Raw genomic sequence first — 24849 nt, 5'->3', positions numbered from 1 at the left:
GAGAAAGGCGTGGGTATCCGTGCCCCTGCTCGAAATGCGATATCCACGCATCGGCCACGGCACACCGCAAACACGAGAACATCGGCAAGCTGGCTGCCATGCAAAGATGAGCAATCAGGAGAATCAGAGAGAGTCTCTCAAGGCACGCCGCCGCCACCCTCCCCCTCCTCCCAGTGGCACCGACACTGGCTGCTTCCGCCTCTGACTCCCCAGCGTCCAGTAGACGCCGCTTCGGTTCTGCTTCTCACTCAGTGTAACCGTTTTCGGCTGCCTTGTTTGTGTGCGTGTGTGTGTGTTTCCCTTTTTTCCAACCAAGATGACGTAGACTTCAGTAAAACGCTTCGAATCGCTCAACGAGCAGACGCAATCCGGATCTCCGAACAACACAGAAACACACACCCACACACCAATCACAAGACTCCACGACCAAAGCACGGCATGCAGTGGTTGTCACGAGGAGAGAACAGTGTGGTCAGCGTTCCTTCTTACTCTCGGCCTCGCTTGCATTCTGCTTGCCGAACTCCGCTTCCTCCACCATGGCGTACACCACGTAGGAGCCCATAAGCGATATCGCTGCGAACACAGCCAAACCACCTCCACACAGCGTCGGGTCCATATCGAGCCGCGGGGCAATTAGTCGCGTGCCGATAAGAAGGACTATCAAAGGAATTGTCATCATGAGCACGCTGAACACAATGAACACGCAGACCACCTGCTGGTTCTGCTTTTGGGAAAAACTGCGCACGAGCGCGGAGCAGTTCTTCGCCTTTTCGCTCAGCGGCATCGTTGCAGCCGTGATGAACTCTCGTTTGGCGTCGCGGGCGAAACGTACAGTGTCGCCGACAGTGAGCTCCTCGCGGATGGCCGTGTCAGCGGTGTCATCGAGCGACTTGTAGAGAGTTTCATAGAGGTAGCGGTTCTCCTCGGCCTCGACATCCTTCAAGAGGCGCGTGGCGCGTGGCGCCGTGGTAATTACGGGTGTTCCCGAGTCGTTAGCCGAGCCCTCCCCTTGTGAGATGGCTGCTGTCGTCCTCGATGAAGATGCAGCGGTGGTGGACTCAGGCATTCCCGTGAACTGCGCCTGTGAGGGAGACGCGGACGGCGTCGCCAGCCCTTCCTCAGACGGAGGCGGAGGCAGCATGGCCGCTGTCTTAACCGGCATGCCGTGTACTTTTTGACCTTGCTGCACGGTGAAGGCCTGCTGTGTGCCGTGATAAAGGCGCGTTTGTGGTGGGCCGGTATAATCGCCAGGGAAAGGAAAGAAGAGTTATCCCGCAGGTGATGAGTACCCCGACAACGCAACCGTAGCGTCACAACCAAAGGTGTATCGAGCACACGAAACGGGAACACCGGAAACGGTTGCTCCTTTCCCATTCGATATCAGCGAGACCTCGGCATCTGCGCGGCGCTGCACCACAGAACGTACGACGGGGGCTGAGGTTACTTGTACAAGATTTCGCTCCTCTACCAGGAGCGCCAGTTTTTCTTTTTTTGCCGTTGAGACTTAGAGGCAACATGGTCAATGCACAGAGACCTTGAGGCGGAAGAAGCCGCGGCGTCAAAACGAAAGAGAGCTGGAGCCCCTCTCTCTCCCTGTATCTTACTCCCCCTCCTCCTCCTCCGTCATCAGAGCTGTGCAGCCTGCAGATCCTTCGTGGAAGGGGAAGCAGGATGCGCGTGCAGACGCACGCCACCAGCAGCAGAGCTCACGAGCAACACATAAGGGAGTCTCTCAACACCATCCACCCCCCTCCCACACACACATACACACGTACGCACGCACCGATCCACTTTCCATCTTATCCTTCGCCGCAAACAGCAAAAAGGACTCAAGGCGTGCGTATCCGTTGTTTTTCGCATACGGGGGCGATGCCGAAAGGGGAGGGAGGTGACATAGCCAACGGAAAGCCTCAACCGTCCTTGAAAAGGTGAATACATGGCTGCTAACCACCTCCCGATAGAGCTACACTTCTGCCATTGCTTCCACCTCCGGCAGATCAACAAGTGTGCTTGCCAACGGTGTACGGCTCTTTGGACCGGTTGCAATGACCAGAATGGGGTTGCCCTTGGCCTCCCCTTCCGAGGTTGTCACGAATGCGGCGCAGGAGAGCGGCAGAGATGGCAGCAACGTGGGAATGAAAAAGATCTGCTGCGGCATACAATAGACGTCGTCTTCAGAGAGACAGAACACGACGCGCACGGCGTGCAGTGGCGCCTCACCGACGTTCTGCAGCTGCACCTTCACCTTGAACACCGGCCCAAGTCCCTGCACGACAGCGTTCAGCCGCAGCGAGGACTCCGTCACTTCTTCATTTTCTTGGGTCATGTTGCCCAACTCGGAGGGCACAGAGCCGTTGGCAATCATCTCCAGGTACGCCTTCGCCGTCGTGAGCCGCAGTTGCGACAAGTCGTACTGAAAGAGCTGGTACATCTCCACCCCGTGCTTGCGCTCGCGCGATGACTGCGTCGCGAACACGGAGCTGAGGTGCGGGATGGGGATGGGGACGTCCTGCTGCGGTGGTGGGCCCGTTTCTACCTTTTTGCTACAAGACAAGTTCACACCGCGGTGAAGCAGCTCGACCACGAGGGAGCCGTTCTGCAGCACGAGTACAAGCGCGCCATCTGAGCGGCCGTAGCGACCAAACTTTATCGCCGTCACGGTGCCGTAGGCCAAGCTGACGTGGTGCAGCTGAGTGCCAACGTAGACGCGAATCTCGCCGTTGCTGAGCGCCACGATAAGCCCGCGTGCCTCGCCAGTGACGGCGTTGTTGATGGTGGAAAGGCCACTGATAGAGCATGGCAAAAAGACGCTCTGCTGTTTCTTTCCCTTGAGGTTGTAGTAGGAGAGCGTGTTTGCCGTCGTGGCCACAGCAATGAAGTTGTTGTACCGGGCAATGGCACACGGCTGCGCGTCTGGCTGAATCACAGCGCTGTGCAGGTTACCTTGCTTGATCGAGTACACGCGGCCGTCGCGGCACGCGACCACCACTCGATAGTCCACCTCAAAGCAGCCGGCCGCAATCAGAAACACAGGCGTGCTCGGCAGCACCACCTTCAGCGCCACCTCGGCCGCGTTGTTCTTGAGGACGTAGAGGAAACCAGCCTCGGTGCCAATCACCAGCGCGCTTCTTCCTCCCTCGTCCAGCGAGTTTAGCGGGATGGATGCCAAGCAGCAGACAACGTCCATTTGTATGAGCGGAACAGAGCGCAGGCGGGAGACAAACTCGTTGCGCTCCTCCGGCGTCTCCTTCAGCAGCAGTTCCAGCGTGCGCGAGGAGGTCTGCACGCCGGAGTCTAGCAGGCTTTCTAGTTTCTTCACCGCCTCCTCAGTGATGAGCACCTCCGTGGCGAGGTCCTGCCAGATGGCCAGCTCCTGTGGGTCTAGAGGAGTCGGCGGCACCATGAAGCGGTAGAGCGGCTTGTTGCTGCGGTACATGAAAATGTATGGCCCCGTGGCGACCGCGATGACCGGCTTGCTAAAGGCGTCGCCGTCATCCATGAAAAAAGACGTGATCGCGGACGGCACCCCGAAGAACGGCAACTCACGCTGGAGAGAGGTGCCGGCGTACACCTTGATGCGCTTGCCGCCATCGGCCACGAGAAGCTGGTAGTCCCCAACCCCGTTCACGTCGGCGGTTTCGATGCAATTTGAAAAGGCCCGCAGGTTTGCCAAGTGATCGCGAAAGGCGTAGAGCCAGAATTTCTCTGATTCCCCTCGATTCCCCTCCTTGGATGTGGGCATGCTGACAGCTCAGCTGCTCAGCCGCCTCCCGTGCGTTTTTATGTTGCGCACCAGGGTGAGGGAGACGGACAGGGAGGCGGGACAGGGAGCAACTCGCCCACCACGGCAGATGCGCAGAGACACTCCCGCATGCGTGGGTTCTCCGGTTTTTGCTCTGACCAGGAGGCCAGCAAAGATAGGAAGCGGGTGAAGGGCAACAGACTCTTTCCACGACCGAGGCGCCGCTGCGAAAACGCGACAAGGGAGCAGCGGCGTTGGGTGGCCACTGTGACGACAGTGCGCAGAGCAGCGATTGGCACGCCAGCGAACCGACATGAGCAAGCACGGCCAAGTGAGGAAGCAAGCGAGACGAAAAGGCCAAGAGAGAAGGTGAAGGGAGGCGAGCAAAGTTACCGGCCCACAAGGGAGGTGGTCATCGCCTGCGCCCTACAGTGCGCATACAAGCCATCAGGTCACAGATCGAGCTGCGAAGGCAGCACATGCGAACAAAAAAAAGAAGGGCAAGTGACGTTGCCATCTGCGTGCGCGTGTGCGTGTGCTCGTCTCTCCTCCACGGCCAAACGTCGCAGTGTGGAATCAGCAGAAGAAAGTCGCAAACGGCGGCCCAGGCATCATGCTGTCTTCTGCCCCTGTGGCACACAGTATGGATGCTTGTAGATATAGTTGCGCAAACGTGATGCCTTAGACGCGCGTTACGGAAACGGTACACACAGGGACGCGCATGCACAACTGTGATGCCACGCAGGCCAGCAGCAGCGCGAGGGACTATCTTCGCGGTGGGGCGCGGCATTCCCGCGTTTCTTCTTGCTCTGCCGTCGCTCTCGTGTGGCACAAGCGCCGTGAGTCTCGCTCACGGAAGAGTGGGGGTGCAAATCAGCTTCTTCTGCAGCAGACCGAGCTCGTAGCAGCTCGCCTTCGACGACGGATTCGACGGGTACGCGCTCGGCTGGGTCGCCACCGCCATCGCACAGGCGCCGTCGTTGCCGGCGTCCTCGTACCCCTCCACCGCGACGTCGTAGTACACGCCCGCAATCTCCAGCACCATACGGCCGCTACGCAGCACCTTCAGCACACCTACCTTGCCTGGTGGAAGATCAAAGAATGAGAAGGGCGCGTTTTCGTGAAAGCGGGGAAGCTGCATCCACACCAGCCCACCAGTTGCTGGCGTCGCAGACGGCACACTGGCCTGCATGGGTCGCAGACTGTCCTCGTAAAAGCGCATGTTTGCTGCGTAGGCGTGTTGCTGCTCCAACTCCGCCTCGCGCAAGAAAGCAGTGCCGTCATCATCCATCGGTGCCGCAGCCAACGGCTGCGGTGTGCCGCTTGCCGCACCTGGAGGCGCAGAGAGAGCACCGCGCTCTTCTGCTGCGAGTCGCGACGGCAGAGAAGCGTCGAGCGGAAGTGGGGCGTACAGCCCTGAGTGCATAGGATCATCATTGCGTAATGCACTCGGCGCTACGATCGTGTTCATCGAGTTGTGTGGAAGCGGCGGCGCCGTCTCAGGGTACTGGAAGATGTCGACGTGCCTGCGTGAAGCCTCCTCGAGGGCAGCGTGGGCACTCAGATGGTGGCTGCGGCCCTTGGGGCGCAAGAATGAGGACGCTGCGATTCCCCGCGCACCATCCCCGTTGTTCGACAGATTTGCGCAGCGTTGCTGTGGCTGTCCCCCGCGTGGGGCGGATGACGATCCATCGGCGCCGCCTCCCTCGCCATCACCACCACCGTGCGCAAAGGAAGACGAGGCCGGCGCCAGTCGGTCTCCTGAGCCAGCGACGGCTTCCGACGACGATAGCGCCTGCTCCTCGATGTAGAGACCTTGCAGGCGAGCGAGCTGCACCAGGCTTAGATCTCCGGTGGCCTGTGTAGGAGGAGGACGCGTGGTCGTGTCATCCTCACGAAGCACAAGCTTCGGCTTAAACTTGAGGTTGGGAGCTTTTGGCGGCATGTGCGAGTGTCCGCGAACGGACCCACACGCGCCATAAACGAAAAAAAGTCACCGTCAGCTAGGCTGCAGATCGCACGCCTTCTCTTCAGCGGGAGCGCGGGTGTGCTGACGGCAATCGGCAACTCTCCACAGCCCGTATGTGTTTTGGGACGTTGGTGTGGATGGAGTATGGTGGCAGTGGTGCACCGCCAGGCGAACGTGAGAATAACCCATGGGCACCGCATTATCGAATGTGTCAAGCACCACAGCACAGAGAGCGAGAAGCGGAGGGCGGAAAAAAAAACACAGAAAGGATGAAAGTCAAGCAGAGCGACACGCTAGAGACTGATCAACCGCGACGCTATGAGCGAGATGCAAAACGCCTCTCTGACGAGGGCGCGTACAGGCTTTTACGGTACCCATACGGGTGCGACGCCGAGCACGGAAAGCTCTTCGGATCACTCGTACCTTCTCACGCCGCGGCCTCTCGCGCTCACCGCGTCACTGGACTGGCGATGTCGCCAAGCGCGTGTGTCTAGACATGGGTGCATGCGTCGTGACCACATGCCACCATTGCTCTCTTTTTTTTCTGCTGGTACACGTTACTCCAAGACGAGAAGGGCGTGTGGTGACCGGGAGTCTGTAAGCAAAACACGACTAAAAAACACGAGGAACAGGAGAGAGTCAACATACAGAGTAAGAAACGCAGCGCAACTGGAGAGACAGACGGAGAGAAAAGTCAGCGGCTCGCCAGCGGCGTGCCAGAGCGTGCGGCACCGTTGGTGTAGCATGCGATGAACCCAAGACGAGCCCAGCACACGCATCTGAATAAACCTTTAACATCACTAATGGGCCTCGCCGTCCACTACAAACTCATATCACCGTCAAAAGAGCTAAAGCCAGAGAAGAGGAAGAGTGGATAAAACTCCTTGAAGCGGATGTTGTTGCACCAGTTCCACGCACTGGTGAGTCGGCCATCGATGCAGCTGCCCGCGTCGTCCATGTTGTCTCCGCCGCTGCCGTCGAAGCCATGCCGGAAGAAGTCGCGCAATATGGCACGCTTTGCCTGCTCACCACCACCCCAGACCTCGCGCAGGTAGGCCGCGTGGTCAGCGTGTCGCTCGAGGTGGTCGATATGGCCTAAGGTGCGGAGAATGGGAATGATGATGCGGGACACTTGGCCGTACTTGTCGATGAAATGGAACGCGTTTGGCACCTGATCGTCACCGAGGTGGATCCGCTCCGACCCGACCCACTCACCTAGCTCCTCCTTGGTCTCCTGCAGCACCTGCTGAACCGCCTTGAAAAGTTGTGGCGCCTTCTGCACCCGCTGCAGCCCCTGCCCCGTCATGCGCAGCTTGTACTTCTCGTTTGGATTCAGCATGTCCTCCTCCGCGAGAGACCACAGCAGGTACATCTTTCGGCACATGTTCTTCCACAGCGAGAGACTCTGCAGAACAAAGATGTACTGCATCTTGTGATTGTGTGTCAGTCGGCTGCCGTCGGCGCCCTCGTTGATCGCCAAGCTCGTCAGCTCAGTACACGAGGTCGGCGTGAAGTACTGCTTCAACAATTCGAGCAGTCGCTCGGATGTCTCAACATTGTCATTGGAAAAGCAGTTTGCATCGTTGAGACTTCGGACCACTACTTCCACATTGTCCTCATGCATGCGGTGCTCGTTGGCGTACTGCCTCACGAGCTTCCCCACAACGGCGTCCTTGCCACGCAAGCACCGGTTCAGCATGCTGCGGTCCTTCATGACGGGAACCGGCGTGATGCAGTGAGGCAGCCGTGCGTCCTGCAAGATGTCCTGCATATTGTGTATCTCGCAGTATCGACCCACCGTCACCAGCTCCTTCACGACATTGAAGCCGAGCGCCTCGCGAGCCATGTCACTCTGCACCGCGTCTTGAATCATGTAAAGGAACTTGACGTAGTCGGTGCGTAGTAAATCCGGGTTCATCATCTTGTAGCGCCGGCACATCTCAATCGCGGCACGGATCTCGTGCTGATACGGCGTGAACTCGTGGTCGCGCATGAAGGATGCAGCCTTGCGCATGTCGAGACCTACAATGAGTCCCGTCAGTGCGTTCGTGAGCTCCTTCACGATGAGCAGCTCCCGATTCTTGAGCTTCAAGGCAGAAGCGGAGTCGACCTTGTCCGTGTAGGAGGAGGCAAGAATGACGCCTCGCATGAGGCGCTGTATCTTGCGTTCCTGAGGGCTCAGGCGCAGAGGGATGTGTTCGGCATTGGTGATGGGGGCGTCAAGTAGGGCGTACTCCTCCCGGAACTCGAACGTCTCCTCTGCAACACGCCTGCAGCGCCCCATGACGAGCGATCCCATCCAGCCCCGGAACAGCTCACCAAGCCACGACGTGGTGCCAGCAACAAGGGGACGGGAGGGGGAGGAGTGACGAAATGAGGAGGAACAACAGGAGGATCAAGAGCGGGGGTCACACAGAGATAAAAACAAAACAAAAACGATGCCTCGGCGTGATTGGCCCTCACTTGATGTTGTTGTTGTTTGCTTACATTAATATCCCTTTTGTACGTCTACGTGTGTGTGTGTGTTCTGTGTTGACAAGAATCGCTACAACAGTGGACACAACAGCAGCCGTTGTGCGCGTGCGCGTGAAGGCGATCGTGCCGGATGCGTCTCTGAGTTAATATCCCTCTTCTCAGATTTCACAAAGAGCGCGACAGGGAGCGGGACGGCGACGGACTCGCAAGCAACAAAATCGTGAGCCCTGTTCCGCGCTGCACACAGGTGCAAATACACAAAATACGGATGCTGCCATCACCGAGTTGTACGTAGGGCAGATATCGCATTCGACAAGCAGAGATTCGTGGGAAACAAAACGGAGAATGACAGCATCGGAGAACGAGTAGGACAGCAAAGAGGGAGAGATGCATCATAAAACGCTGAGGAAGGCGTGCTCAAAACAGTCAGACACCTGAGCCCAGGTGTGCACGCGGGCTCCATCTCGCGCTGTCCGCTTCTCCGTAGAGTGGGCGATGGGTCAGACGGTGTGAGGGAGAGGGCTACATGGCAACGCCGACAACGAAACCCTCCCCCGCCACTGAGGTGCAGTGACGCTAATTTAGGGAAACCAGCCAGACAGTCGCCCATGCCCCGGTCGTTGTGGGCTGTCGTGACTTTCTCTCTCTCGTTTCTTTACGGTTCTGCAGATTGTTTGTTTTTGTTTCGCAACCAGTTAAGTCCCATTTCCTTGCGTGCATGTGCGTGTGTGCTGCGATAAGCGAGTTGGGGCACACTGCCGCTGGCAAGAGAGAAAGAGACGGAGGCAGCGGGGCCGCGTGTTCACTCATCTCCCTCCCTCTCACAAACTCCCATTCCCACAACGAGCAGCCTCTTTACCACCCCCAGCTCCTTCTCACACGCCTCGGGGCATCCGTTCCTGTGCCAGCGCACTCGCGCATAACTGTGAGAGGGGAAGGGGGTCGTTCATGCTGTCGCTGAGAAACGGTGGAAGACGAAGCCGCGCACGAAGTCCGCTGCAAGCGCAAGACTTGATGCGATACACCTCCCACGTTTATGCATGGAGCCGCGCGAAGGCCAACGATGATGAACAACAACGAACAAGCTGACACGAAACGGCGGCAACGGCGTCCTCGAGAAGAGGCACAAAGCAGACTGTGCCCACGCCGCAAGCAGAGATGGCGAGTGTTAGGCGGAGAGACAGTGCACGCACAAGAGAAAGGGGAGCCGTGCTACGGCGCCTGATCGCGCACTTCGCGTTGTCGCCTATGCCTTCTCTGTCGTTGTATCTCTCTGTGTGTGTGTGTGTGTGTGCCTCTGCGCGTGTCTCACGGCTTGTCCACAACGCGTGTCACCAAGCCGCCAGCAACCGTTTCGCCATCCTGCTGAAGGACAAACCGCCCCAGCGCGCGGCACTCCGTCGCCGGTTCGAGGGCGACAGGAGACTCGGCACGAAAGAGCATCATCGCCTGCGCGGCCGGCGGCACACACTTCACCATCCCCTTCGACCAGTTTCCTGTTTTGCTGTCCATCTTCGAGATGAGTGCGACAACATGCACCCGCACCGTCAGGGCGTGCACAATGATGGTGAAGCTCGCCCCTGGCAAGATGGACTTGGTGAGGGTGCGAAAGGTTTGAATATGCGCCTCGAAGTCGGTAGAGCTGTGGATCAGCAAATTCGGCTCGCAGCCCACACAGCCCGGGTACAGTCCTGTCACGGACGAGTTTGTGCTGATTTCCACCGTCTCGCCAGCAAAGGCGACGAGAACGGGGCCAGCCACAGTGGGCTTTTGAATCGACTTGACGGCGACCCGCACCTCGCTCGGCACGAAATGAACCGTGTCCCCTGTGAAGAGCCTTCCGCTCTCAACCTTGGCGTAGAGGGTGGTGCCCTGCACGTCTTGCAGACTCAGGCGCAGCGGGCTGTTCACGAGGCGACTCTCCAACGGGCACTTGTCAATCATCTCGATTAAACTGAGATCGTGGTACCACGGCGTTTCCTTGGCGCCCCGCTGAGTGATGTTGACGCCTGTCATGCCGCTAATGGGGCAGAAGCCAATGATGGCCTCCTCGGGGATGCGGGTCTGCTTCAGCAGGAGCTGCAGCTCCCGCACCACGTAGTCGTAGCGCTCCTGTGAATAGGCAACGGCGTCCATCTTGTTGACGGCGACAACGATGGACCCGACGCCGAGCGTTTTCAAGACCAGAAGATGAGACTTGGTACCGTGGTGCAGCCCCGTCTCGAACTCTGAGGTGGCCGCCGTCACGACGAGCAAGGCGGCGTCGGCCTGGGTGGCACTGCTGATCATGTTCAGCACAAAGTCCTTGTGCCCTGGGGCATCGAGGATGTGCACGCGACGGTGCTCTGTTTCGAAGCAAAAGGAACCAGAGTCGATGGTGACGCCACGGCGCCGCTCCTCCTCACACTGGTCCAGCAACCAGGCGTACTTGAAGGAGTCCTTGTGGTGCGTGCGGTCTGCTTTTTCGTTTCTCTCGACATCCTGGATGCTAACGCGGCCCAAGAGCAGGAGGAGGTGGCCCAGCGTGGTGCTTTTTCCGGCGTCGACGTGACCGGCAATCACAAAGGTGCAGTCCGGCTTCTCCTTGTCCGGTTCCATCTCTAGCATCTGCTTCGTGCGTCGCTGCGATGTGCCCTTCGAGCCTCTCAAGGTGTTCGTGGTGCGGCCAGAGCTCGCGCTCGGCGATGCAGAGTTGCCCTCGTTATCGCTCGCCTCCTCGCCGCCCGGTTCTGCTGACTCGACAGCTGGAAGAGTGGAAGCTCGCTTCCCAGGTCCAGCGGCTGCGGCGACCTTCAGGAAGCCCCCGCCGCGCTTGAAGCGCTCCTCGTCTCGCTTTTCTTTGAGTTGCAGGAAGGCGGGCTCAACGTCGTAGTTGCTTGCCCGCAGTGCCGTGACCGCCTCGCTCTCCGTGAGCGGCAGCATCGTCGGTGCATTCAACTTCCACAAGGCGTGCAGCTGCGGCAGCAGCATGTCGAGCAGCTCGTAGTCGTCGTCCACCTGCGGCGATATCGTTGTGTAGGGGTTAACGCGCACGACCGGCGCTGCGGGCGCAGTCGCCTGCGTGGTGCTTTTGGACATGTGCGCCGGTTCAGGCGACGCCGCACTCGCTGTGGCCTCGTACGCTGCCTCGTCGTACTCCCCCTCCTCTTCGTACTCTTCATCATAGTTGTAGTCGTCGTCATCGTAGTAGTCGTCCCCCTCCAACTCGTCAGCCACCTCGGCGTAAAACTTGTTGTGTCGATTCATTGCGACGCGCGTGTCTGCCGTGTGTGTGTGTGTGGAGGGAGAGGAGGGGGTGGCAGCGACTCCGTTTGTAAGGGGTGTCCGTGCGTTAGAAACGAAGAGAACGAAAAAAACGAGGGCGATCGGCACGCCTCTCTTGACGGCGATGGGTGCAAACTCTGTCAACCGGGGAGAGCGTGCGGTGCGTCGTCTCTTCACCTGCGCCGGTGGGCACGTGGGTTCACAAGGAAGAGGAGGAAAGCTGCTGCCGAGCTACTTCAACGAGCAAAACGAAAAAAAAAGAAATTATGTCCCCAACCCCCAGAGAAAAACGAAGGAACGTCGCCTACTGGGATGCATACGTGCACTCGGTGCGTGTAGCCCTGTGAGATTTCAGACAGTCGAAGCGCTTGCGTCGCGAAGACGGCAGAGCAACAACAATCGAACAGACACACGCATACAAAAACGCACACACACACAGTGGGTCACCCTTCGGCAAAGCACTCCTCTGCCGTCGCTTCGACACCCCTTCTCACGCAAGGACAGCACAGAGAGAGAGGCAACGGCCTATGTGAGATGGTGGCTGCGTCTGTGTGCGTGTGTGCGGTGGCGATGTTGCTTAAGCGCTCCGAGCGGAAAGGAAGATAGGGGAAGAAGAGTATCAACCTCCCTGGTACCCATAGAAAGGTATCCGCATCCGTTTTCGATCGCGTATACATTTGTGTGTGTGTGTGTGTGTGTGTGCGGGGGGGTGCCCATGCGTTAAGAGAAATATTTTTTTTGGTCGAAAAAAAAAACATGAAAAACGCGCAGAGCACGCCGTTAGAGTGTGAGAGTGCAAGAGAGCGAAGGGGAGCGAGTTGTTGGATGCCTCGAGCTAACACGCACACATCTCCACGCATCGTGCAAGGTCGCCAACGTTGTGGTGACGGAACGACGGCGCAAGCTGTCGTTGCAGCGCACACGCTTCGTCCATTTTAACGCATGCTCACGGGAGAAGGCGACGGCCACCTCCGTGCCGGGGCGTCGCGATGTACGCGTGCCGGAAGTAGGTTACATCCCTGTCAGAAGTGCCTACCGTCGTGGAAACGGCGGTAAAACGTCGCGAGTATGAGAACGTTGGAAAGAGGCGGGAGAAAGGTGGATGTACTGATGCTGTGCACACGCCTTCGGTCTTCTTCCTCTCACAGAATCCTTTGCCATGGGTACTCTTTCTCGTGTGATGCAGCAGGGGACTCTAATTCACGCGCGTGGGTCGCGTAGAAGCACCGAAAGAACGTGTCAAGTAATGACCGTAGCAAACGCATTGGAGTCAGCAACAAAATGAGGAAAAGAAAGGATGCGCATGCACACACGTACACAACGTACACACACACTTACGCCGCACAAACACCAGCCCAGGAAAAAAAGCCGCTGCCGCTGCGTACACATTCAAAACCGCGCGGGGGGACGGGGGGAGGCAAGGACGGAGAGATGAAAGACGAGATGATCGTCCACCGATAAACACAAAGAGGAGGGACGCCAGGAAAAACACGGCTTCACATGAGAGAAACAGCGATGAGCTCGAAGAGAGGGGTGTGTGGTGAGTAGAAAAGGAGGCAGGTGCTGCGAGATGACTGGAGAAGGCGAGGCAGAGGGCATCTAACGAAAAAAAAGATCCTTGCCCTCAGCATCTGGGACATGGCAGTGGCACGAGTCCTTCGAAATAAACACAGCAAATCCAGAAGAAAGGCGAGGAGCCAAAGAAAAGGGCAAACGATACCCCGACAAGAGAATGCGCCTACAGCACAGAAAGGGCGACGTAAGATACATAGAGAGATTAGAGGCATTCCGAAGCACGCACCATAAAGCAAAGAACACATACACAAGAGACATTCAGTCCGCACAACGCGGTAGCGATGTCTTCGTAAGTGTGTGTGTCTGTGCGTGTGTATCGATGAGCAGCCCCTCCTCTCCCTCTTCACTTTCGCTTCTCTCTTTCAGTCACAGTGTTGCAGCACAAGACAGCCCGTCCGCTTCAAAAAATGCCAGACAACTCCCTCCGGTGTCGATCACCGCGACGCAAGCGATCGGACCGGCCACCTTCGCTGCACTCTAAGCCAGAGTGTGAGTACTCGTTGTGCAAGCTACCCACCAGCCCATCCCTCGTCGTACTGAAAAAAGATGACATCGCTGACAGAGACGCTGTCGCCACAGGCAAACTGCTCTCGGGGTCAACGTGTTCATCCCGCACAATACGGCCAAGCGGGATACGGGCGCTGAAGTCCTCCTCCTCCTTCCTTGCCATGAGAACTCGTCGCACATGTGAGGTGAAGACGCCGACGGAAAAGTTTCTGTCTCGCGCGATCTGTGCATATGTCGCTCCCTCTGACTCGCGCGTCATATCCGCGGCCTGCTGGAGTGCGCGCTGACAAAACTGCAGGCTACTCAAGATGTCCCGCGCCGCATCGGTGCCGATGCGGCTGCACTCCGTGTAGTTCATGGCGGCAATCGCAACGTCAATGCAGCGGCGCACCACAAACAGCGACACCGTGCGGGCAGCTACGTCCCTTGTCTGCGGAGAGAGCGCCAAGGCGCCCACACGAGCCAGCAGAGGGGCGAACATCTGATCATAGAGCTCCTGCTGGGCAAAAGGGGGTGCATAGAGAAGTGTGTACATGAAAATCACGCGCATCTCTGCGAAGAGCGGAAACCAGTCAGCCCCGACAAGCGAGAGCAGTGCCATGGTTGTAAGCATGATCATGAGCTTCAACGCAGGGATGCCGATTTGTACCTTGGTGCCTTGTCGAGGCGCATTTGCAGTGGCCGGCGACAACGCCGACGGTACCACCGTCACCGCCGTCGTAGAACGCTGCTTGAGCGCTGTAAAGGCGGCATAGGTGAAGCCGAGGTAATACAGGAGCGACAGTACCAGCAGGCGCAGTGAGTCAAACATCCTTTATAGACTCTGCGCGCCGAGAAGACAAAGTCTGCGTGCAGTGCCACGTGACCGCGAAGGGATTATCCCGCAAGAGGTGTCCCTCCCGCCCGTGCAGGTGTGGCCAGAGAATCGGATACCCGCGTGGTGATCGCGGCAGATCTCGAGGTGCGTCTTGCCAGCTACCTGTTTTTTTCTGCTCTTGCGCAGGGAGACGAGGGAAGCGTAGCGGACGATGTGAGAAGCGTCTTCGCGGTCTGTCTGCCTGCGATGTGGATGATTTTTTTCGCTACCTCTTTATCTTCGCTCTCGGCATGTATACGTTTGTGCTCTAAAAGGGGAAGTTACGTGTGTGTCTCGCTTCTCTATGTTCCTGGTTGAAGCAGTCAGCGAGCCGCCGTAAGGCACAACCTATTCCAATGATTCGATGCATGATGCACGGGGGAGTGGTGAGCAGCAGAAGAAAAAAAGAAAGCGCAGACAACAAACGAAGGCATGTAAAGAAAGAGCAGCATCGCGTGTGCCCCCCCCCACTCACGCATCCAAGGGGCACAAAAGCGATAGAGGGATGATCGGCTGTCACCATGGGCATCACCAGAGAAAACGGGAGTATTTTATGAGTCAAAATACGCCTCTCCCTCCTCGTTCAGTTCTGTTGGGAAGCACAGTGGCAGTGGCCATCACCGCATCTATCCCTCAACACTCAGCACAGAAAGCCCACGCCGCAGACCGTAACTTCGACCAGCAGCGCTCCAATCGATAGAGCATCCGTGTGCTCTTCGAATCACAGTCGAGCGGTGCGCCAGAGCTAGACAGCCGCCAGCACACCCACACCCACACACAGCGCACGCGCCAGTACCCCCATGTGCGCCTCTTGCTGTTTGTACTACTACGTTCGTTTGTGTTGCTGCTGATGAGGTTTTCTTGTTTGTCTTTTTTGTTGATGTTCATTCCGTTTCCTTTGTTGTTGTTGTTGTTTTTTACGGATTCATAAAAAGGTTAGTCATACACAACCACCACCACCCTCTGTCTCTCTCGCGCAGCCACGCTGGCACGCATGTACAGACACACACAGACACACACGCACACACACACACCGACAGGACCACAAATTCGCGCACACGAGCACAAGCTTACATCGCGGTACACATGCAGCACAAAAGCACAAGCCCAAAGCCACTCCGCGCGTCTACTCGCGTTGCTCGCTTCCTTGAGATTGGCATTGTCTTGGTCCCTTCTTGTTGTTGTTGGTGTTTCGCCGTTTCGGCGCTTCTTAGAATGACGACCTCTGCCCTCCCCCTCTCCCCTTCCACTCCCACCCAAACGTCCCCCATCACTTCTATTTTCCTGAATTTCGTCCTCTATTGAATGCGCACACTGCGTTGATTGCGCTTCTGTTCCGACGAAGAACAAAAAAAACGACGGTGGGGAATGGAGGGAGGGCAAGGGAAAAACAACAACAAAGATGCAGGCAAGCCGTTGTAGTAGTGCTGTCCTACGGAAGAGGACGTGCAAACGTGCGCTCGTCACTGCACGAGCTTTGTTTGTGTTCTGTCATCCGTGTACATGTCTGTCTGTCTGTCTGTGTGTGTGTGTGTGTGTGAGAGCAGGTGTGCGCGCCTTTAAAGTTCTCTTTTCTTCCTCTTATGTTCCGCTCAACATAGCAATAACGAATGCAGCAAACCAGCCAACCTACCAACCAGCCAGCCAGCCAACCAACATCAAAATGAAAGCAAAAAAAAGAAAACGCCACAGGAGAAAGTGACGCGCCATCACAAGCACACGCACACACACGCACACGCACACGCACAAACGGAGAGATACCGATGCGAGAAAGGGAAACAAAGAGGGGGAAAAAAAGATGAAAAGTTTAATCCGAGGCATAGCTCCATGAGGAGAGAGGGAGAGGGTGAAGCAAACGAGCCAGACGAAATAAAGAAAAGAAAAAAGCAAGGACACCGAACAAAGTCGCACACACGTCCCAAAAACATCACATAAACAATCGAGAATGAAGTTGAAAGGATATAAGAGAGAGAGAGGAGGGGGAGGGGGCCACACCGGCTGAATGAAAAACGCTCGTTCACGAGAGCAAACGACGGAGACACCAAACAGGCGTGCAGCACTGGAACACTACAGAGACGCGCGTTGAAGTTGGTAGTCGTGCTGACCTGCATTCGTCGCTTCGTCCCTCAACTTACGCACTGCATGCCCTCCTTCGTCGTCCTCTGTCTTTCAATCGCCCCCTCCCCTCCCTGCCTCTGCGGCTGCACCACCACTCGCCCATTGCGTTTCACGGCGGCTTTTCGTGCATCACTCAGTGCGTTTGTGTGTGTGTGTGTGTGTGTTTGTGTGTGCTTGTGTGAGCCTTGCTCCTGGTCACTTTTTTTTCTTCACACCACTCCCCTATCTTCGCTTAGAAGTTTAAGGGGGTTGGCATTCTTTTCCTCTACGCCACATCTTCCCTTATGCTTTCGTCTTTTCTCTCTTTTATCTACGCCCTTCACACTGCAACGATTTTCTGCATCGCAACTCGCCTACCCCTGGCGCCTACAGGAGATAACGGTAGTTTTTTTTCTCGGCCTTCAAGCGTTTTCACCCTTGCTCTGCTTCCAAATTTCGCCCTGTTTTCCTCCCTATTTCTTTTTTTCCTCATGTACACAAGACCACGTCTTCTGACTACCCCAACACCTTCATGTGCGCAGTCGATGCGCATCGCACATCAAAAAAAAGAGGCGAAAACGAGGACACGCTTCATCGCCATCGCGTGCGCGGTCACGCGCGCAAGCACGCCTCTTTTCCTCGCTGTATGTCGACCTCTGGTATCTTCTTTGCTTCTTAACACGTCAACTCGTTCGCACTGTTTAGCGTGGATGTCTGTGGCTCTCGCTCTCCCCCTACGCAGTGACGTGAAAACGAAGTGAAGGTCACCCACTGTTCGCTCTATCCTTCCCTTCGAAGGACCACTACTCTCCTCTGACGGATGTGCATGTTCGGATGATCGGAAGAGCCGGCACACACACACACACACATGCAGGCACACAAAAACAAAAAAAAGAAACGAAACAAGCGAGAGACGACATGGCAACTTGACGGCACACTTGACGACGCATGGTCGACAATAAAAACGACAAGGCAAAGACGCCCATCGTCTGCCTACAAAACTACCAACAAAGTGAAGCAAACTCCTCCTCCCACCCCCCACCCCCCACCACACCCCACCCCTTTTCCTGTGACGTATAAAGAAAAACGTCAGGTTTTTTTGTTTTTTTTTTTCTGTCGTGAGTGGAGGGGGGAGGGAGGGGAGAAGGAGTTGTTCTCGTTGTCCGTAACGGCTTTTCTTTCACGAGGTGTAGCGTAGAGGGACGAGGGGCGAGGAAGCGAACAGAGAAGCACCACAAAGGAGAAAGGAGGTTGGGGGGGGGGCACAGAAAGAGGAAGTTTGAGATACATAGAAGGGAAGCAAAGAAACGAACGCACGCAGATACACAAGAATGGAAAACCAAAAAGGAAGAACAAACAGACAGACAGAGAGAGAGATGTATCGCGTGCGTGGAGGTGGAAAGTAAACGAAAAAAAAACCGCAAAAAAAAAAGAAGGAACAGAAGGTTAAAAAAGAAAAACAAGAAAAAAGTGAAGAGCAACGTACGGCACACGCACAACACTGAAGGCGCAGCACACACACACACAGACAGAGACGCACACACATGCATACGACAAAAAAAGGGAGAAACAACAACACTAGAAAAAAAAACGAAAGAAAGAAGCCACAAAAGCACGTCCAGGAACGAAAACAGAAAAAAAGCGTGGGAGTTACAACAGCCTCATTCACTCGCCGCAGCACACCCATCGGCATCATTAAGCAAGCGAGATGGATGACATGAGGCAAAGAAACAGGAGGAAGAAACACACGCGAGAGAGAGGGAGAGAGAGAGACAAGGCGTGTATGTGTGAGGTAACGGTGTGGAAGAAAGTCACAACAAAAAGAACGTCAACAAAAACGTGTGTGCTCACGTCTCCTCTCCCACTCTTTTGCCTGTTTGGGTCTCTAGCTATCTTGTTTGTCCTCCGTCATTCACTCCTATAGCGCATTGCTGCATTCATCCACCAGCCGCTACCGTATCACTGGCCACAAAGCATACTTTTTCTTCCGAACATATGGCCGCGTTTTCTCTTTTTCTTCGCCTTTCGCTGCGTACCTATCCCTTTCCCCTCCCTTCTCTGTATCCCGCCCCTCGTCGACACTGAAGTGTCCCTCCTTTTGTTCGCGTGCCACATTCCGCCTTTCCCTCTGTACTTCTGCCTCGGCGTCATCGCTGCCACCACCGTCCTTAGACAGCGCGCACACAAGTACACACCCGCAGCACACAAAGGTAGAACGCTTGTGCGTGTATGAGCAAAGAAGGGCGACCCGACAGTTCGAAAGCTGGCACGAGCGAAAAAAAAAAAGAAAAGAGCAGTGAAGACAACCGGGCAATAAAAACAGGGTGCGAGAGGGAATCACACAACGTACGAGAAGCCAAAAGCAAGAAAAAAGTACGAAAAGCGAAACGCACAACAGACGACGCACACACGCACACACAGACGAAGAGACGGGCGAGACAACGCCATGGTCGAGCAAGCGTCCGGATTCTGCACGAAGCGTGAAATGGGAGGTGGAGGCGAAAGCAATGTGATAGGCGGCGGAGTGGTGTGAAAGGATGTGGGAAAAAAGAGCTGGGAAGCGAGAGGAGAGGCAGGCGTGAATGACAGAGGAGGAGACAAGGCAACACAACAATGTACGCCGTCAGGAACAAAAAGGAAGTAACGTAGGAGACAAAGGTAAAAAACAAGAGTAGCAGTTCGGCCTCTATTCGTGGGTCGATCCTTGAAGGAGTAATGCAGAGGAGGGGGTGAGGGAAGGGGACGGGAAAAGGGTGGGGATGGGACGACGATGGGATGCGACGAAGCGCCGAACCTCACTCCGTCACCCTGTAGCGTGCGTGTCTCGCAATCGTCGCGCCAGCCTCTGTTGCTACCGTCGCATCTTCTCCCCCTCCCCATCCCAAGGAAACGTTCGTGTGTGTATGTGTATGAGTTTATATGGCGCTCTTCAGTTCTCGTATGCTAGTGACAGAACATACGGCGCCATCGCCTTCCTCACGCACAGCCGCGAAGCGACGCTTAAGTGCGCGCAGATACAAACCCAGGGACAGAAATCGGCAAAGACCACAACGTACGTACCCATACATGCTCATCAACACGAAGGGAGAAAGAGCTCGCGAGATAGAAAAACACGCAGACACTCGCACACGCAAGTACACACCCTTTTTTTTGCATGTGCTACACTGGTCAAAGAGATAGGGGGAGAGAGAAGGAAAACAATGAAAGACGTGAAAACTACGGCGAAACATGCTTATATAAATATAGACAAAGGGGATCCTAAAGAAATGCTCTGCTCTCGTTCCGGCTCTTTCGTTCTTTCCTTTTCTTTTGTCTGTGAGAATTCCCCGAAAAAAAAAGAAAAAACCCCCAGAAGCAACCGAAGAAAAAAAAACGTGTAGATCATATAGGAAATAAATCCGGTATTTGCCACCTCATTCGTGATTCGAATCTTCCTCCTCAACGCCAGTCCTCGTTCTTTCTTTTTTATGTTGTCATTGCTGTTGCCGTTCTTTTTCTTTTGTTTTTTTCTTTCGTTTTCCCCCTCAAAACGCAGACACACACTCACACGCACACCAACGACAACAACAAAGGAGCACGCGTGAGCGGAAATTGAAAGGCCAAACTACCTCCACGGCGGAGAGAAAACGCGGAAGAGGAACCTCGCATGCAACATTCATTTTTTGTTGTTCTTCTTCTATGCTGCCACTCGCACTGCCGTGTCTTCGCTCATCCGCGTCCAGGCGAAAGGGAGAGGGAAGAGACGTCAATGCCTGAAAAGGCGCTCGGTAAAGAGCGAAACAAAAAAACGTCGACAGGCAGAAGCGGAGCTGCAGAGCACACAAAGATGGGAAAGGAACAACGCCACTCCCCTCACACACACACACAAATCAGGAGAAGGAGGGGAGAAGGGCTACCCGTGGTACTGCGTCGTAATGGTAGAGGAACGGGCGGGGGTCGTGGCGGGGCTGAACAAAAAGAAATGGAAAATAAGAAGGGCCTAGAAGTGAATGTGTCCCGCGTAGCCGTTGCCTTCTCTTTGTCCCACCCTCATAGCAGGGATGCATGCACCAGAGGGTAGAAGAAGCAGTTGAGAAGTTGGAGGACAAAATGCTTTTGCTCCGTTCGCCAAAACGTCAGATGATTGCCTGTTTTTTTTGTTCGTCATCATCTCTGTCATTCGCGGTCTCGCTCTTGGCATCAAGCACGGGAGTAGAGTGCCTGCATCGCTCATCATCTCCTCAGAAGAACAACCGCAAAGATGCTCTGGACAGCCAACGGCGTGTCTTTCTCTCTTGAAAGACCCTAAAAGAAAACCAAGCGTGCATGCGTCCTAGCTCTGGGAATTCTATGAACCACGAGCATCCAGTCTCCCTCCCCTCTTCGTCCTTCAAAGACACGCGAGCTGCAGTGTGGCAGATCACCAGAGCGTCGCAGGTGAGCCTGTCTCCGCTGCCCAAGGAGAGAGTAAGAGGGGGTTCGAGACGAGTGTCAATACTTGGTAAAATTCTTGTGCCCCTCTCTCGTTCATCGAGTGTGTTCTGGTGGGAGAGCGACTCTCCGTGGCGCCCTTTCGCCTCCGCCTTCGGTGGGCCTCTGCTTGCCTCATTGCACGCCTCGAGAGGCAACGCGGAACGAGGCGAGAAGCACGCACTTACGCGAGAGCGCGCGCGTTCGTGCACGGGTGTGCGAGCGAGCAAGACAGATAAACCTGGCAGTGTTACGTTTGGTGAGCCGCTCGCTCAAACGCTCATGTGACGGTTCAGAACGTCCTGGGCCTCGGCGATCTTGCTGTCCAGCATAGTTGGCGAGTCCAGCATGTTCAGAATCTCGGAGTTGTCCATCTCAAGAAGCATACCCGTGATCTTGGCGGCCACAGACGGGTGGCTGCGCACAATGTAGCTGTAGAGACGCTCGCCGAGCACATTTTTCTGCTGCTCGGGGTTGAGGTTCGCGAGCACGGCGGCAAGGTTCTGGCCCTGCGGAGGCGCCTGCTGGTGCTGCTGTGGCATCAGAGACTGCATCGGCGGCTTCTGCGGCATCGGGCGAGAGCGCATCTGGCTCATCGCGTTCGGCGCCATCGGGCGGGCCATGCCTCCCATGCCGCCCATCCCACCCATAGCTCCCACACCGCCCACGCCTCCCACGCCTCCCATGCCTCCCACACCGCCCACGCCTCCCATACCTCCCACACCGCCCACGCCGTTCATGCCACCCATACCGTTCATGCCGCCTATTCCGTTCATTCCGTTCATCGGCATGATCGGCACGCGCGGGTTCATGAATGGCATGTTGACGTTATTGAACATCTGCGGGCCCATAAAGCCTATGGGTGGCATGGCACCCATGCCCGGGCCGCCCATTGGGTTTTGGCGCACGCGGAACTGCTTGCTGCGCTCCTCAAGGTTCTGGCGGCGCGCATCCTTGCGAAGGGCGTACGTAACGAAGAGCGGGCGGGGGCTGAGAAAGGTGCTGCCGTTCAGCTCCTGGATGGCCTGCGAGGCGGCGTTCTGGTCCTTCATGGACACGAAGCCGAAGCAGCGCGACACCCCAGTCTCCTTGTCCATCATCACTGTCACCGACACGGTCTCGCCGTAGCGCTGGAACAGCTCTTCCAGGCGCTCACTCGTGACAGTGTCGTCAAAGCCCTTAACGTACAGGTTCGGGTACTTGCTGTGCTGCTGCGCGCGCTCACGGCGCTGGCGCTCGCGGTCGCGCTGGCGCTCCTCGCGAGAGCGGAAGCGGCTCACGTCGAGAGGGGAGCCGGCCTTGGCGATCTCACACTCCTTTCCGTTCAGCTCCTCCACAGCGCGGGCGGCGTCCTCGTGCTTCTGGAAGGCGACGTAGCCGAGACCGGCCTCGCTCTGCACAGCACCGAGGTCGCGGACCTTAGCGGAGCTGACCTCGCCGTACTTGGCGAAGAACGCGCGCAGCTTTTCGTCCGTGACAGCGGGATCGAGGTTTTTGACGTACAGGTTGGTGAACTGCTTCAGCAGCTCGTCACGGTGCTGGGCTTGGTAGCGTTCAACGACGATCGCCTGGCCGTCCATCTCCATCCCGTCCATCTCCCTCACGGCGTCCACGGCGGACTCCTCGCGCTCGAAGGAGATGCGGGCGTAGCCGCGGGACTCGCCCTTCTCGTCGCACGCCAGGCCGATCGCGGTGAGGCGGCCAAACTTGCTGAACATCTCCTTCAGTGCGTAGGTGTCAACACTCTTCGGGAGTTTCTTGACAAGGATGTTGTTGACGCCGGAGCGGCGCTTCGAGGGGTCGCGTTGGATCTTGGCGATGCGGAGGTAGCGGGAGCCGAGCTTGGAGCCGGCTTGGTCCAGCGCCTTCTCAGCATCCGCCGGGTCCTGGAAGTTCACGTAACCGTACCCGAGAGACTTCTGCGTGGCAGAGTCGACGCATACGCGGACAGAGGTAACGGGGCCGATGCGCACAAAGTAGTCGTATAGCTTCTGCTCCTGCAGATCAGGGTCCAGGCCACCGACCCAGATTGAGGGATTCGGACCAGTGAAGGCCATGGTTGGCTGTTCCTCCTTTATATCCTTGTTCGGTTATGTACACGAATCCTTACGTTAGAGAACCGGAGAACGGAGATGAAGCAAAGGGCGCAGATGATGACAGCACAGAAGACGTGGAGGAGCGAACGGAAAACAGATACGACTGTAGCGGCTGAAAGACGTACCTATACGACACCGAAGACCCCCCTCCCAGAAGGAGATGAGGTGAAATAACGGAGAGGAAGGCGGGCAGAGACAGAGAAGGTTACGGACACACCGCACGTGTGTACAGGCAAGACGCAAGAGTGCTGTGTGCGTGTAATGTGTGTGTGTGTGTGTGTGTGTGTGTGTATGTGCGTGAGTGAGTGAGTGTCAAGGTTAGTGGGGAGACGAGGAGCTGAAGACGACGAAGATGAGCGGAGAACACAAGACGAGACAGAACAACAGAGGAAGAAAAGAAAAAAGGGAGAAGGACGAGGGGGACGAGGAGGAGGGTGGGGAACAGCTACACAAGAAGCACTCGTTTCCTCTTCTTCCTTTCGTCTTATATATATATATATATATTTTTGTTTTATGAGATTTTCTTTTTTTGGTTTTTGTTATTTCAATTTTTTGGGGGGACGGGAACTTGCAAAAAGAGCTGCGGTGCCCGCACCAGAGAGCGCGTGCGTGACGGAAGGGGAGGGAAACCGAGAGAGGAGGGACCATGGTGGCGATCCCCAGGAGGGGAGGGGAGGAGGGGGTAAAAGAGAAAGAGGATGAACGGTGTGCATGACTCCGACAGAAGTGGGAGCATCGAGCAGACGATGATGCACTCGACGCCTGGGGAACTCCGTTGATGCGCCTCGACGCCATTCTAGGCACTTCAGCTGACTGTCCCGAGCGTAACGGCGCTGTTTTTCACCTGTGCACACGCAAAGACACAAACACACGCACGCACACACACACACACACACAAGCAAGCATGCAGATGTTGTGCTGTGGCTGGAGAACCAGGTGGCACTCCCAGGGAAGAGCTCACTGCGCTGGATGGGTCTCTCCTTGCTTCGTTTTTTTTGGTGTTGTTGTCGTTGGTGTTGCCTTTAGCGGGCGTGCATAACAGCCCGCGCGACAGCCGAGTGCAGTAAAAAGGGGGAGAAGAGACGTGACTGGAGCTCGTGCACAAAAAGGAAAAAAAGAAGGAAGCGAGACGTAGAGAACTGAGGTCAGCCACATAGAGAAAAAAAAGGAGAAGAAGAAGCGCGCATGCACAACGGGAAACACGCAAGAGAACAACAGCCAAAATCAAAAACATCGACAACAAAGGAAAATGTAGTCGTTCAATTATCATCTAGAGGGTGAAGACGAATAACAGAAGGAAAATTGAGAAAGGACGGAGCGAAAGTTGCAACGGAGGAAGAGAGGAGCACTGCTGCAGCCGCCTCTCAGCAGGCGTCTCCGTTTCGCTGCCCTTTTGGATGCCGTTTGCGCCCTTTCTTCGACATCACCTTAAGTATCGCAAAGAAACAAAGAAAAAAATCTGCTCAAGTACATCCTGCTCAGACGTAGTATCACACCGTCACAAATACACCCACGCACACGAGCAGGGGCAACACAAAGCAAAGAACAATAATAAAGAAAAAACGAAGAGTGAAAGGAAGCGTGATTGGGAGACACACGCTAAAGATCTAATCCTTGTGGAAATACAGGACGTGAGGGAAGGAGCATCAGCATGCCCTCCTTGTCATCACATCGTCGCCTTGCGGACTGGGGGTGGGGGTGGGGAGTGCCTGGCTTGCGTGTTCCCCCCACCACGCAAACGCACAGACTCACACGCGAAGGCGAATAGTGTGTGTGCGCAGGGACGAGAGGTAGCCTGTCTGCCCAGACTTACAGAAGC

The 24849-nt window shown here is 56.1% G+C and overlaps 7 protein-coding genes across 7 annotated transcripts; all 7 read right to left on the bottom strand.

Moving 5' to 3' along the window:
• Positions 1–472: 472 nt before the first annotated feature.
• On the bottom strand, positions 473–1162 carry LMXM_34_4190 (conserved hypothetical protein; the record flags this gene model as incomplete). Its single annotated transcript, XM_003879367.1, has 1 exon — positions 473–1162. The coding sequence occupies one exon, from the start codon at positions 1160–1162 to the stop codon at positions 473–475; it is 690 nt and encodes a 229-aa protein (XP_003879416.1).
• An 801-nt stretch (positions 1163–1963) lies between these two features.
• LMXM_34_4180 (conserved hypothetical protein) lies at positions 1964–3742 on the bottom strand (the record flags this gene model as incomplete). The annotated part of the gene is made up of 1 exon (XM_003879366.1): positions 1964–3742. The coding sequence occupies one exon, from the start codon at positions 3740–3742 to the stop codon at positions 1964–1966; it is 1779 nt and encodes a 592-aa protein (XP_003879415.1).
• Positions 3743–4592: 850 nt separating this feature from the next.
• Positions 4593–5687, bottom strand: LMXM_34_4170 (conserved hypothetical protein; the record flags this gene model as incomplete). Its single annotated transcript, XM_003879365.1, has 1 exon — positions 4593–5687. The coding sequence occupies one exon, from the start codon at positions 5685–5687 to the stop codon at positions 4593–4595; it is 1095 nt and encodes a 364-aa protein (XP_003879414.1).
• An 844-nt stretch (positions 5688–6531) lies between these two features.
• Positions 6532–8010, bottom strand: LMXM_34_4160 (conserved hypothetical protein; the record flags this gene model as incomplete). The annotated part of the gene is made up of 1 exon (XM_003879364.1): positions 6532–8010. One exon carries the CDS (start codon positions 8008–8010, stop codon positions 6532–6534), a length of 1479 nt encoding a protein of 492 aa, XP_003879413.1.
• A 1484-nt stretch (positions 8011–9494) lies between these two features.
• LMXM_34_4150 (hsp70 subfamily B suppressor 1) lies at positions 9495–11432 on the bottom strand (the record flags this gene model as incomplete). Its single annotated transcript, XM_003879363.1, has 1 exon — positions 9495–11432. The coding sequence occupies one exon, from the start codon at positions 11430–11432 to the stop codon at positions 9495–9497; it is 1938 nt and encodes a 645-aa protein (XP_003879412.1).
• Positions 11433–13425: 1993 nt separating this feature from the next.
• On the bottom strand, positions 13426–14343 carry LMXM_34_4140 (hypothetical protein, unknown function; the record flags this gene model as incomplete). Its single annotated transcript, XM_003879362.1, has 1 exon — positions 13426–14343. The coding sequence occupies one exon, from the start codon at positions 14341–14343 to the stop codon at positions 13426–13428; it is 918 nt and encodes a 305-aa protein (XP_003879411.1).
• Positions 14344–21206: 6863 nt separating this feature from the next.
• LMXM_34_4130 (putative poly(a) binding protein) lies at positions 21207–22991 on the bottom strand (the record flags this gene model as incomplete). The annotated part of the gene is made up of 1 exon (XM_003879361.1): positions 21207–22991. The coding sequence occupies one exon, from the start codon at positions 22989–22991 to the stop codon at positions 21207–21209; it is 1785 nt and encodes a 594-aa protein (XP_003879410.1).
• Positions 22992–24849: the final 1858 nt, after the last annotated feature.

Source organism: Leishmania mexicana, chromosome 34 (assembly GCF_000234665.1).
Source record: "Leishmania mexicana MHOM/GT/2001/U1103 complete genome, chromosome 34".
Taxonomy (NCBI): domain Eukaryota; phylum Euglenozoa; class Kinetoplastea; order Trypanosomatida; family Trypanosomatidae; genus Leishmania; species Leishmania mexicana.
This window is presented reverse-complemented; position numbering and strand designations above follow the sequence as displayed.